The 14386-nt window shown below is 51.6% G+C and overlaps 1 protein-coding gene across 4 annotated transcripts in view; it reads right to left on the reverse strand.

Annotated features, from left to right (window-relative positions):
* Positions 1 to 14386, reverse strand: part of CPAMD8 (C3 and PZP like alpha-2-macroglobulin domain containing 8) — a 66491-nt gene that overhangs the window by 17135 nt on the left and 34970 nt on the right. For all 4 annotated transcript variants that reach the window (XR_005653901.1, XM_039867741.1, XM_039867742.1 and 1 more), the window contains exons 19-26: positions 11660 to 11722; positions 8724 to 8955; positions 6484 to 6637; positions 5819 to 5949; positions 4892 to 4943; positions 2865 to 3163; positions 2034 to 2259; positions 267 to 443 (exon numbers count right to left, since the gene is read on the reverse strand). Coding sequence is in view for 3 of the 4 variants with exons in the window: in XM_039867741.1 (XP_039723675.1) it covers positions 267 to 443; positions 2034 to 2259; positions 2865 to 3163; positions 4892 to 4943; positions 5819 to 5949; positions 6484 to 6637; positions 8724 to 8955; positions 11660 to 11722 (1334 nt within the window). In the remaining variant the exon portion in view is untranslated. The remainder of the gene's footprint in view (positions 1 to 266; positions 444 to 2033; positions 2260 to 2864; positions 3164 to 4891; positions 4944 to 5818; positions 5950 to 6483; positions 6638 to 8723; positions 8956 to 11659; positions 11723 to 14386) is intronic.

A 14386-nucleotide genomic window follows, 5' to 3' on the forward strand; every position in this document is an offset into this window, starting at 1 on the left:
TTGCTCTTATTGTTTAAAAAATCTACATTTTTAAAAGATGCTGTTCCTTTCCCCATGGCTGATTATCGGCATTCAGAACCTTGTCCTAACAGGTGCAGATGCCAGGCTCCTGCTGACAGTGACAGATCGGGCCACCTGGAGTGGCCTTGTTTACCCACTTTGTTTTTCTTCCTCCCCCGCTGCCACGCCTGGTGTGTGGGCTGCCCCCAGCCTGGTCATGGCTGCCTTCCTCTCCACACCCTCCACCCAGGCAGTTCCCCCAATACCTTGTACCAGGTAATCGGTGGTCTCCCTCTCCACATCGGGGCTGAGCTGCCGGGTTTTCTGAAGATACTTCAAGACAAAGACGTTGGGCGCAAAGTGGATCATGTTTTGCTCTCCACAGCCAAAGGGCAGCCGCAGGAGGTTGCCGAGGTGGTTCAGCGTTGGCCCCATGACGTCTCCTGGCAGGAAGGAAAAGAGGGCCAGGCTGGAAGCAGGCCTTGCCGGGTGCCCTGGTTATCCTAGGGACCACTTTCCCCAGAGGTGGGAGCCTGCTCGTGGCCTAACACCAGCCACCCCCACCTCTGACTGTTAGTGCTGCCCTTTGAAACTGAACTGCACCCCCTGTCCACTCAGCCTACCTGGTCTCTCAGCTCTGGTGGCCACCTCCTACACACCTCCTCTCGTGTCCCTTAGTTTTAACTCAGGTGTCCTTTCTCTGCCTTTCCATTATGCTGAATGCTTTTTTTTCTTTCTAGCGTTTAAAACAGGTGCATTCAAGGCCATGAATTCCCCTCTAAGTATGACTTTGGCTGCATCTCACAAATGTAAACGTATCAATATAGCCATCATATTCTAAATCATTCTAAATATTTTTTTTAACTTGTAATACAAAATGTGATTTTCTCTTTAACCACGAGTATTTTGATTTTTAATAAAAGTTTTCATACATGTGTGGTACCGTAGGTGCATTTTAAAGTTTTGTTTTTTCTTTTATTTCTGGTCTCCTGTGTTCTCATCCCTTCAGCACTTTTCCTCTTCTTGGCCTCTCTACCCCGAAAACTGCTGACGAGTCCTCCAGAACCCCCACTATTCCCTGATCGCACGTCCTTTCCTTCCGTGGCCTTTCCTCCTGCCCCACTGAGGCTGTCGCTGCTCCTGTGGCCTCCTCCTGCATCAGGGCTACTGCCTGGCTACTTTCTCGTCACCCTCCTCTGGGTTTCCCAGCTTCTTCTCCACCCTTCTGCCCCACCGGCATACAGGTCTCAGGCTTCATCTCCGCCATCTCTGCCCATGTCCCTCCTCCCCTACATCCCTCACCGCCATCTGGGCCACTCGCTCCCTCAGCCACTTCTGACTTGACCTCATGCTTCAGAAATTGTAAACTCCAGCATATTCTGATCCGGCCATAACCGCCAACCTGCCCGAGTCCCAGGGCTTTTACCCTGTGATGTCAGAGACACCTGAGACCCCGTCATTCAGGTCTGCCTGACCCTTCTGGCCTCCTCGTCTCCCAACTTCCACCGTTGGATGATCACGCAGTCCTCGCTTGCCACTCCCATGCCCAGGCCACGGGAGACAATCCCTAGAGACCCCTGGTCAGTCTCTTACTCCTACTCGGCAAATGTTCTGGATGTCTGCCTCTCTTACCAAGACCCCCAGGACCCCCGCTCCCCACCCTGTACCTGGCTAACTTCACCTGGCCTTTTGGTCGTCTTTGTACATTGCCCCAAACCCACTGCCCCCAGAGTTTATCGCCTGGCCCTTGGGGTTACCCTACACAGGGCTTGGACTGGGTAGGTATAGACCTGCCTTCTTGGCCAGACTAGGAGCCCCTCAAGGGTGGGATTGGGGTCATTTCTGGGCCTGCCCCAGAGCCCGGCACAGAGAAGGCACTAGAAGCTGCTTATCAGGTAAGTAGGTGTGTGGCTGGAGGCCCCAGGGGCACAGGTCCGCAGCAAAGCCCAGTGTGAGACTGAGCCTGGAATGGCTACCTTGCACTTGGGCTCTTGCCCCCATCCTCCCCAAGCCAGGCTGTGGGGCAGACACACCTATGATGGAAGCAGTTGCCCGCTCAGACCCGGGGATGGCGCCGTGTGGGACCCCCAGGGTGAAGGCCTCACTGTAGCTCTCGTCTACCTCCATCTTCCTCCAGATGCGAAACTCGCCCATGGAGCCCCAGCCAGTGGAGAAGCCAATGAACTGAACCTCTGGTGCCCTGGGGAGGGTCCAGGCCATGATGACAGACTTGTTGGATGGCTCTGGACCGTAGCCAACCTGGAAAAAGAAGCCAAGGCTGCTGGGTGCTGGAAGGAAGCATGCAGTGGCGCTCAGGATGCAGTGACACAGGATAAAGGGCCATGATGGGAGAAACTAGATGTCACTGCATCCATTAAGTGGCCAACAGAGACAAAAGCATGGTATCTGCGGGTTCCAAAGTGACCTGGTTCCCTAGAACCTCTAGGCCTTTGCACATGCTATTCCCTCTGCCTAGAACATCCTCCTCTCTGGTTTGCCTGCTGAACTCCTATTCATACTTCAAAACCCAGTTCGGTTATGTCCTTCCGATAGGAAGCTTTGTTAGCTGCTCTTTCTCTAAGTCCCTTCCTCTTAGCTCAGAGTGTTCCCAGCCCCCTATTTTCTTTCTCCCTGGCCACCTACCACCCCTCAGCTCCCCGATCCCTAGGCGCTCCCTCTGCCACAGCTCTCTGCCACGTTCTTTTTGTAAGAAACTCCAGGAAGACTGTGAGCGACTTGAGATGGTGCCCTATATTTACTCTCCCTCCTGCCTGTTCCCCCCATCAGACCCGGACACAGCAGAAAGCAGCAAATGTCAGAGGACCACGAGGTTCCCATGTCCACCCCGGCCAGCCCAGCCATGCCTGGATACGCCCGCCACGCCAGCTGATCCAGAATGTTCTGAACTCATCCCAGGAGAGGATCTTGGCCGTGTGCGAGCTGGCCACAGGCTCACCCATCTTGCTGGTAGAGATCCAGGACCTGGTGTTCTGGTGTCCCCCCAGGACGATCTCGATCATGCCCGCCGTGTCCTGGGGCCCGGGGGACAAGGCCACACGGGCGTCATTGTGGGCTCGCACAGCCATGTCGAAACGGGTGAGGTGCTGTGGCCGCTGCACATACTGGAACTCATACTTGTTGGGTGTGGAGATATGGACTCTCTCTGGACAGAGGGAAGGAGAGAGGGTATTGTGGGGGCACCTAGAAAATGGGGACCACGGGGGACCTGTCTCACTGTGGCTGGGCCAGCAGCTGCAGGAAGCATGGCTGCTGGCTTAATGACAGCTTTGCCAATAGCACAACAAAGAAAAAATGCTCACGGGAATAAATCCTACAAAAGATGCACACCACCTGTGTACTGGAAACTGCGAAACGCTGCTGAAACTAAAGAAGACCCAACTCAGTGGAGAGCTAGACCACGTCCATGCGTCAGAAGACAATGTGGCCATGATGTTAATTATCCCCCGAGTGATTAACAGATGCCATGCAATCCCAACCAAAATCCTAGCGGGGTCTTTGGAGAAACTACAAAGCTGATTCCAGAATTTATATGGAAGCAGAAAAGACCTAGAAGAGGCAAAAATAAAGAAGAACCAAGTTCGAGGACTCACCCCACCTGACACTGAGATTTACTCGAAACCTACAGAAATCACGACAGTGTAGTTTTGGTGTCAACATAGATAAGTGCCCAATGGAAAAGAACAGGGAGTACCCAAATGGACCCATGCAGGTACGAACAACTGACTTTCAACACCGCTGCAGAGATAATTCCATAGAGAAAGGAAAACCTTTTCGAGAAATGGTGCTCAACAACTGGCTATGCAGAAAAATGAACTTTGATTCATCCCTTGCATGGTCTCCGAAAATTAACCCAAGATGGGACATAGCCACTTTATAAAAGTAAAACCTGAAACTGTAGAACTTTGAGAAGAAAACATAGGATTTGGCAAAGGTTTCTTAGACAAATCAACAGCAAAGTAATCCACAAAAGGAAAAACTGGACATCAATCAAAATAAACAACTTCTGTCTTTGAAAGACACTATCAAGAGAATGAAGACAAGCCACAGAATGTCTTTGTAAAATGGTTTATCTGATTAAAGGACTAGTATGCAGAATATATATTCATGTTGAATGCCTTGGCAATGGGGAGGTGGTTAACCTGAGGGGTGGACATCACCCAGGGACTCCAGATCCTACGCTCTGCCTCCTGGCAAAGGCCCCTGGATGACAGCCAGGTGCCCAGCTTGGCCCAAGCTCCAAGCTGGACTGCTCCTAAGGCAAGACCTAGATGAGGAAGGGACAGAACCTCCCATAGGCAACCCACGCTCACATCATGTTTCACCCAGCATTTCCCCGACCCCACTAAGGCAGAAGCATGGATGGCCCTTCTCTGGCCATTTCGCTCACTGGGCACGCTCTGTACCTATTTCCTGTTCATGGATCATGTGCAGGTATAATGTCAATTTCAGAGGGATTGAGGTGGACCCCAGATCTCACACCCTCTGGAGCCCACCTTAATTTCCCATGTCCTCCTCTGCTACGCCAGTGTTCTGGGTCTCCTTCATTCCCTTGACGTCACTCTAAGATCTCCCTTCCCAGGATGCTGCGCTCCTCACCATAGGGCCCTGAGTTCAAGGACGCCACCCTCCTCCTGACTGCCATCTCTTTTCTCTTTGACACCTGCAATCTACAATCTCGTTCACTCACTTCCTGCATAACGGATGCCCGGCCCCCACTCTGGCTATGGTTGTCCCCAGACAGGACATCTCAGTTCTCTGCTACTGGGTCCTCAGCCCCCAGGGACTGTGGGTGTCTACTTGGCAGCGGAAGAGCTGCAATAGTGCAGGGGTAAGGGCTGAAGTCCTCGGAGGGGTGGGCCCGGGGACTCACCATTGGGACAGAAGAAAGCACTGTAGGTGTACGTGTGGGGGGCTCCTTCGGGCTGAAACGGAGAAACAGGGAGAACTGAGTGTTGGCGGGCAGTCAGCGCAGGGGGGCAGTCGCCCTCCCATGGCAGTGGCTCTGATTCTGGACCCTGCGGGGTGATGCCAACATTGCAGGTGCACAGAAGGCTGGGCTATCCATCTCCCAGGCCCAGGTGAGGAAACGGAGGCTCCCTCCTCCTTCCTCTGGTTAAAGGAATTCTTCGACCGCTCTTGGACTTGTCATGCCCCTCTCATCCCCGCCGGCCCCCCTGGCTACCCCATTTGTTTCAGTTCCCAGCCCAGCTTCTCCCTCTGGGCAGAGAACACGATGACACAAAGGCTGCAAGGACCTGATGCCCCATCTGATGTCCTCGAACACCGAGAAGGGGATGCCTGGGTCTGCCAAGGACGGGCTCTCTGTCCCACTGTCTGTCCCATACAACCCCTGTCTCCTGTCTCTTCCATCCATGCTCCTGTTTCTGCCCCTTCCACAGATCTTCCCCCAAAGAATAGAAGGCAGCAGCTTGTTCTCTTAAAAGGGAGCACCTGGAATTACACCCAATATGCCTCTCGAGAATTTGGTGTGATCAGCACAGCCCCATGGGGCTCTCATCTTTCAATACTTCTTTTACATCACCAGACTGGTAAGTTGGAGCCACACTTCCCTGCAGCTCTAGCGAGTCCCAGGCCACTTCGCCACAGCTGGCTCTGTGCTGTGGAGAGGAGCTGGATGCCGCGATCCTAAGGCGAGGCCGTCCACTCACCTTCCCTGAGCCCCAGAGAGACCATGGGATCTACCCTGGCCCTGGCTCAGGAAGGGACTGGACGCTCAGGCTGGGCTCTCAGGGAATCAGGCCCTGGCAAAGCACTCCGAACGAGGGTGTGCGCTTACCTCAACCATCACGCTGCGCCTGATGTGGTCCCTCCCGATGGGGACCCTCCTGTCAGTGTAATTCTCCTCCGGGTGCTTGATGGACTTCCCATCCCGGCAGCAGCTTATTTCTCCATAAGCTAGGGCTTTGGCTGCAGAGATGTGAATGCTCAGTACTGCTCTCAGAACACAGAGCTGTCCTGTCCCCCACCTTCGTACCAGGTGTGCATATGTGCATATGCATGTGTGTGTGCAAGCTGCAGGTGCATGTTTGTTCATGCATTTGTGTGCTCATGTTAGTATGCACGTACATGGTTATGCATGTATGTATTTGCATGGTGTCTGCATGTATGCATGCATGCACGTGCATGTATTTACATGTGCGTGCATATGTGTGCATGGGTATACTAGTATTTGTGTGTGCATGTTTGTGATGCATCTGTGTTTGCATTGGTTTGGCATCTTAAGAGCCTGGCTCTCCCCGGGTAAGGCCTCAGGCTCCACCCCCAGAGGCCGCCTCCCCCTACCTCCAGACTCTTCCCTCCGGCCTGCTTCCCCAACTGCTGTCCTGTCTCTCTCCTGACCTCACCTGCTGCTCCACCTACCCCTTGCCTGTGCCTATGGTCAGAGCCTGGGCCCCTTGGTGACCTAGAGGGTAGGTGCCCAGAGAAGCACCAGGCCCTCACCTGTGATGTTGCTGAGCCCCAGGTCGCTGAAAGACAGAACCACCCAGGTGGGCTTGGTCTCCCCGGGGGCCAGGCATATCTTCTTGGTCAGATGGCGTTTGCCAGGATGCCCGACAAACCGGATGCCCTTGGGCACCGAGATCTTCACGTACACCTGCAGAAGGTGGCATGTACTCATGGTGCCTGGAATCTGAGGCCTCCCAGCACATCCCACCACCCAGAATCCACCACCAGCCTGTCAGCCCCCTCCAAAAGCCATGCCCTCCATGGGAGGCCCCCTTTCCAGTTTCAATCAGAACCAATACTCATCATTGTCCTGCTGAGAGTTCTCTTCTTCCCTCAGCCCCCCAAATGCCACAGGTCCAGTTACCCTTCGGGACCAAGACCAGTTCAAGGGCAGCCTCTCCATGTCCCCACTGGAGCATGGGCTGGGAGGGACCACTCCACCAGCAGGCCCCCCAGAGCACTTCCTCCGACCCTCTCTCCAACCACCGAGTCCACGGCATCATAGAGCTCTGTGGGTGTGCATGTGCGTGCATATGTGTGCATGTGTGTGTTGTGTCTGTGTGTATGCTCATGTGCATGTATGCAAGCCTGGCACTCTACACATGTGTGCATGCCTGGCACTGTACACACTAGTCTCTATGTACACATGTTTATGCCCCCCAATCTAGAATAGGCTCTTTGTTCCACAGCCATTTATCCAACCAATATATATGAAGGACCTAGTGGGTGTAGGCGCCCTGCTAGGAGCTAAAGAAAAGAACTGAATAAAACACTGAGCCTGGGGCGGTGAGAAGGGCCAGGTTGAGCTCTCACGCCCAGTTTATGGATTGGGAAATTGAGCTGGTAATTGGAAACGTCAAGCTAAAGCCCAGAGGGTCTTCTGGGAGCAGTGAAGCCCGGATGTGTTGACACAACCCCCTAGACTTCCACCAGTCTAGGCGCCCCCTTCAGGTCACAAATTCCAACTACTCCCTCCCTGGCCCGATGTCTTCATTTTTCAAGAAAAACCAGGAATCTGTTTTGCGTGTGTGTGTGAGTGTGTGTGAGTCTGTGCGCGTGTGTGTGGTGAAATCTCTTGGTTTCTGCAGTGTCTGTGGTATGGGGCCACAGCTCACATCTTCTGCCCTTGGTGTGAAATGAGCCAGCACTTGGGCAGTGCCGGGAGAAGGACAGCCATGTCCCCAGCTAGCCAGGGCGAGGCTGAGACCTGCAGCCAGAGCTGTGGGCCAACCTTCAGAGAGCAGGCTCGCTCCTAGCTGGACTCCTGATCCTGTGCCCCACTCACCCCTCTGCCTAAAGCCTCAGCTTACAAGCCCTGCCCCTGATGGTTGTCCCTAACCATGGGGACCCCTTCTACCCTCCCTTCCTCCCACCCACCAGCCAGGCTGAGATGGGGCTCGAAGATGATAAAGGTCAGGGAAGATGGGAGCCCCTGGTCTCCTCAAGCCACACCAGTGCACAGGCCCCACCCAAACGCCTTCCCCGTTGTGCCCGCACCTGATCTTGGTCCTCACAGGTCCCTCTACCTCACCTGTTGTCCTGCCTCATCACCAGGGTCTGAAATTCCCCCAGCTTCCAAGGTCAACCTCAAGCCCACCTTCCCAGGGGAGTTGTTACAGGTTAAACTACATTCCCCTAAAAGACATGTTGAGGCCCTAGGCCCCAGTATCTGTGAATGTGATCTTATTTGGAAATAGGGTCTGTGCAGACGTCATCAAGTCATGACAAGGTCTTAGGGCAGACCTTAATCCAATGACTGAGGTCGTTCCTTATAAGAAGAAATTCGGACACAGACATTCGCAGAGGGAAGATGATGAGACACACAGAGAGAAGAAGCCACGTGAAGACAGAGGCAGAGATGGGGGTTGCTGCCAAAGCCAAAGAAACACCAAGGGTTTTTACTGTCTGGTCCTTTACAGAAAAAATGTGCCAGCCCCAGTTCCATGCCATTACATATGATACTTGTACCCTCGTGCCAGGGGTACAAAAGTCAAGGACGGTGACTCCATCATGTCTGTCACCCCCCAACTCCGCCATGCGCACATGCCCGCCCCAGCCCTGCCCAAGCTTAGATGGCTGGTGAATTAGAAGCTGACCCCATCCTGCCTCTGCTTCATCAATAACACATATGCTGCCCGCAAGGCTCCCTCAGGATGACCCGACCCTCCCACCTCCTGGCATCATAGATGTGGCCTCCACCACCAGGAAAGGCTGTTGGGGTGGGGGCTTGGTACCTCAGCACAGATGCCCATGTAGTTATAGATGCTGAGTGGGATCTTGGCCTGCTCCCCGCGCACCACGTGGGGGGGCAGCGTGAAGTCCACGAAGAAGGGTTTGAAGGTCTTCAGCAAAGTGGGCTCAGCAATGCCCAGGCCCCATGTGGTAGACAGACCCACAGCCTCAGCCACCCAGCTGGTGATGGAGTCAGGGACCTGCAAGCGGAGTGTCTCCTCGCCGGACGGGTCACTGCAGAAAGACGGACAACCCGTGGGCCCTTCTCCAGTGCCATGCCCCAGAGGCTGGGGGGAGGGGAACAGATGACTCCAGTCACATAGCCTCAGGGCCCAGGAAGGTGCCCCTGCAGTTCGGAAGTAAGCTTTTAAGGCGCCACAAAGTGTGACAGCAGAAAGCCATCCCTCCGCCCTGACTCGCTATGATCAGAAACATGAACTGCTCTCTCAGGGCAACTGTGGACACAAGATCCACAAAACACAGGTTCAGAGGTACAAACTTTGGCAGTGAGTGCACCGCCCAGTTTAGGGAAGAAAGATGCTGAATCGAGAGAACCAGTCACTTAAGGCATGCTTGTGTCCCCCAGAAAGGTATGTCCACGTCCTGACCCCTGGTACCTGTGAATGTGGCATTATTTGGAAACCCTGAAAACAGGGTCTCTGCAGATGTAACTAGTTAGGCTAAGGTGACACTGGAGTAGGGTGGCCCCTAATCTAATGACAGGTGTCCTTATAAGAAGAGGGAAATTTCACTACAGAGAGAAGAAGACCATGTGAAGACAGAGGCAGAGATTGGGGTGATGCTGCCACAAGCCAAGGAATGTCTGGGGCCCCCAGAAGCTGGAAGAGACAATGAAGGACCCTCCCCTAGAGCCTCTGAGGGGAGCGCGGCCTTGGCAACACCTTGATCTCAGACTCCTGGTCTCCAGAACTGTGAGAGAATACATTTCTATTGTTTCTAGTCCCCTAGTTTGTGGCCATTTGTTAGGGCGGCCCAGGAAACTGATGCAGGCAGTACCACCCTCGTAAAAAAGGAAAAGGACAGACAGACAGAAAGTCCATCGATAATTTTTAAAGTGATTACATGACAAAATGACAATATTTTGGATAAATATAATATATATGATTCAAATGAACTCCAGTTTCTTTTTATCCTTTCTGACGCAGCACTGGGAACCTTGAATTACACATCTGACAGCACTGCTCAAGAAACGTGCCAGATTTTCCCCACCCTCGTCAATGGCACGTTGGCCACTCCGGGGTGGCTCTGAGGACAAACTTTGCTGTCTCCTTTGTGTTTCCAGGATATCCTTTTGAAGTCTGTCTTAGCTTTTGGTTCAAGAGTGCTTGCTGGAAAATAAAGCCCACGACTGGGGAGAAGCCCAAAAATTAAAGCCCCTGGCCCGGCAGGGAAGCAGGCTGCTCCTCGCCTGTCTGCCAGGCCTGTTTCCCTGAGCCTGCCCCAAGGGGGCCTCGCCGGGCAGCCAGACCCCTCAGGCTGCAGCATGACTCCACTGCCCATGAGGCCCTGCGAGACCTGCGGCATCTGTCAACCCCTCTGTGAGGGTCACATGCTGTCACCCCGATAACACAAGCTCGGCCTCTTCTCATCTGGCAGAACTGTCATGGCTTCATACAGTAACAGCCGACAGAGGGGCAGGGAACATCGCAAATCTCAAACCCCGAATCCCAGGTTGTAACCCTCTGTGGCTCTCTACGCCTCCCCACCACAACCTACACAGCCTTCACATTCCCTGCACCTTCCTCTGGGCCTTTCCTACCTCCCTCCAACCTTGTGGAATCTGCCAGCCTCTCCCGCCCCCCAGCTCTTGCCCGTGCTGGTCCTTCCACCTGAACACCGCCATTCTTGTTTATCCATCTTCTGGGACTCAGCTTGGCCTCTGTCTGCCCTGGGAGCCTCTCAGGCTTCCCCAAAGGGTTCCTCTTCCGCCTCCCAAGCCCCGTGCCCAGCTCACCATGAGAACATCGACCCTACTGAAGCATGAAGTCTCCTGGGGCATAAATCGTAAATTCCATGAGTCAGGGGACTCTGCCCACTTCGTTCAAGATGCCATTCCTGGCACCAAAAACATCGCCAAGCACCCAGGAAGCAGATGTATTTGAATAATGATGGCCAGATAGCCCATCTTAAATCTGGGGTCCCAACGCAAAATGCAATAATCTGGGTCTATGCTGACCAGGAGTTAAGCCTTCCCATAACGGGGACACACACATCCACAAAAGCAGCCTGAGAAACCCCCAGCGGTGTGCCCAGTTCTATGCGGAGCATGTGCCATGTGCCTTGTGGCACCTTGTGCCTAGAAGGGAGCACTCGCTCGGAAGTGCCCACCCCCCCACTGGCCCTGGGAGTCTGAATTTTCACGCTTCACTGTTTTCCCAGGGCAGGCTACAACTACTTTCTACTTAGTGCCATTGGGTGTTCTCACACTGAGCATCGAAAGAAAAAAGCCAATTGCATCCGGCAGGAATTTGGCAGGGCACTGCTGCTTCAAGAAGAACTAAAAGGGGGAAAAATGTGGAAAGGAAATGTGCTGAGAAAAGCAGCTTGTTTGGCGGGCAGGAGTCTAAATTCCCTGAGGAGTGAGGAGGGGGTGGGTGGGGTCAAGTTCATGTTCCAGGGAACTGTAATCGTTTTAATGAGCTTGTTATGCAAACAGAGAGGATAGAGTTACCCCAACAGGGAGTCATAAGAGGCACGAAGCCCCTGCATTTCATATTTCATGAGCGGATGTCCAAGGCTGCAGCAGGATTCAGGGCTGACTTCATGGCTTTGGGTTTTATATGTTAGAAAAGGATGCCCAACGTCTTACTCAGATGTGGGTGTCAGATCTGCAGGCAAACGCACGGGGAACAATCTAGCCTTGTGTGAGTGCCTCAAAGTCAGCCCACAAGGACATCGAAGGAAAGTTCTACTGTACCTGATGTTGAGACACCGCCAAATCCATGTTTCTGGGAAAAAGGTCCTTTTCCTCTTCTCTGCTCTATAAAAATAAAAGAAGGAGTGATTAAAGTTTCATGGACATAATTTTGTTACCTGGCAGGTTAACATTTTACTCAATTAGGACATAACATGTTAATTCACTCACTTGTCAGTTAACCCTCAATTCACTTAGGAGTTAACATTCTGCCCAATTAGGATACAAAGCGTTAATTCTTTCGCTTGAAGGGGTTAACATTCTAGTTAATTAGGAGTAGAAGTGAGGCATCAAAGGATTGGCAGAGTCATTTTAAAATAATAGTGGTGCTTTATATCCTGAAGGGCCACAGGGACCACTCCGCATCCTCCCCTTTGTTAATTTTCCTCCCTGAGTTTGCCATGTTTTTCTTTTCCTGCACCGTCGCATCACGCTCTCCACCTCCCCCAAGCTCTCCCGTTTCCTAAAGAGTGCCTTTCATTCTTGGTCCATCCTCAGAAGTCTCGTGGCTCACATTCCCTGGGGTTGTCCCTTCATTAAAAAAAAATAAGCCTGACTCAAAATTTGGCCTAATCTCTCAAAATTAAAAATGGTCCCATTCTTTCAACCTGCAATACCTCCCCTAGGAATGCACCCTGGAAATACCCACAGGCACGTGTGCAAAGACAAACAATTGGAGTGGTTCACAGCAGCACTGAGAGAATGAACAAGTAGCTGAAATCTCCATCAATAAGGGGACTGGTTAATCACATACTACATTCATACAGTGAAATATTATGTCAGCAAAAGAGAGTGAGGTAAGCATATACTGTATGTACTAATGTGGAACATCTCTAAGACTTACTGTTGACTTCTCAGCTCTGTGAAAATAAAAAAAAGGTATAGAACAGTATTACAATATTCTCCTGTTGGGTTTTTAAAAATTCCTTAAATCCTTATATATGCACAAAAAAAATTTCTAGAATGATATCTAATAAATTATTGACCAATGATATCTAATAAATTATTGGCCTCTAAGAAGGAACAAAGAGTCTGAAGGTGAGGAGACCTTCATTCTGTCATATAACCTTTCATACTGTTTGAAAAAATTTTAACCACTTGCACACTGTTAAGAAAAATATCTTGTCCTCAGAATAAGGATGTTATCCAATTACAAAAAGGCACAAATACCTGCCTTTTAAGGCATTTCTTTTGTCTTTCTGCATTTGGATTTATAATTGCCTTTGTGGTTTTAGATTTCAGACCACACCAGGCCAAGCTCTCGGGGGACCTGCACATGGGAGGGAAGGCCCAGTATTCCACCTCCCTTATCCAACCACGTCCTGGAAATGCCTCTGTGTGTGTCCATACTATGGTAGGAGGAGCTTGGTCTGGCCACACTCTGATTTGGAGTTTGGAAACTAAGACCCTGTGGGCCTGCCTGACTCCTGCTAAATGAGTGGCCCAGGCAGGAAGAACCCAGGGGACCCAGGTACCCAGGAATCACTGCAGAGGGCCTACGGAGTTGGGAAGGATCTCGGTCTGGGCAGAGAAGGCTTAAAAGATAAAGAGCGCTTTGATGAACAGGCCCATGAGGGCAGATGGTCTTCTGGGCTACTTTTGGTCCAGAACAAGGGGTCAAGAGTCTGGGGCCCATCGTTAAGGTTTCTGGAGAGACCCAGATATGTAGGGACTGCTGACTACACTGACCCCATCCATGGCTCCCCTTGGTTCTGTGCTCTCTCTCAGAGGAGTGGGTGGAAGAAAGGATATCCGAAGCTCGCCTCCCCTGTTCCAGCCCTCATGCCCTCAAATCTAGAGAGAGTAGGAAGGCAAAGTCTTCAGAGCACCATTCTCCTTCCCAAGCTGGCTGGCCGAGACTTGGGATTGAGAAGCTAGTGGCGGAGGCAGAGGAATGAAGGGCATGGGCGAGAAAAGAAGTGGACAATAGGGGATCAAAAGGGAGAGACATGAGAGAGGAGAAAGTATCACCTCCTGTCAAACGAAGGTTTGCATGACTCCGGGGACAAAGCCACAAATCTAAGGGGGAGATGTGAACTTCTCTCTCTCAGTAATTAATGTTAGTAAACAAACCAAAAAATAAGAGTAAATATATGGAGGCTCTGCGTGCCACCATCAATAGGCTCAACCAAAAGTATGCAGAGAGCCCTTTACCCAATGAGAGAGATTTAGATATTCAAAAAGATGTGAGCATTTACAAACACCGTCCATATAGTCAGTCCCCAAAATAAAAACCAGACAATGGATACCATACAGACCATGTTCATTGGCTACAATGCACACTTGAAACAAATTTACGAAATGCATAAAAAATACTTTTAAAAATCACTTGAAAATTTAAAACACTTCTAGCTGAGTCACAGCTCAGAAAGGGAATCATTCCATAAGTGAGAATCTATCTAGAACACTTCATAGCACGACTCTGGTGCAGCCAAAGCGGTGCTCTGAGGGCAATTCATAGCCTTCAAAAAAGGAACGGTTTAAACACTTAGAGTTAAAATAAGAAAGACTAAAAAGTAATTATTTGGTGTCCAACTTGAGAAGGCAGAGGGTTGGAGCAGGAGGAGGAAGAGAGAAGAAGAGAAGGAATCGCGGGGGAAGCAGGAGGAAGGAAAAAGAGTAATAGAATTTTCTATTACTCTGCTCTGATTCTTCTGTCCCCAGGCAGGTCTGCTCCCCCAATGAACGTTCCTCTCTCTGCACCCCAACCCATGCATGGGGGTAGGGCCA

The sequence above is a fragment of the Pteropus medius genome, unplaced genomic scaffold (assembly GCF_902729225.1).
Source record: "Pteropus medius unplaced genomic scaffold, Ma_sr-lr_union100, whole genome shotgun sequence".
NCBI lineage: Eukaryota > Metazoa > Chordata > Mammalia > Chiroptera > Pteropodidae > Pteropus > Pteropus medius.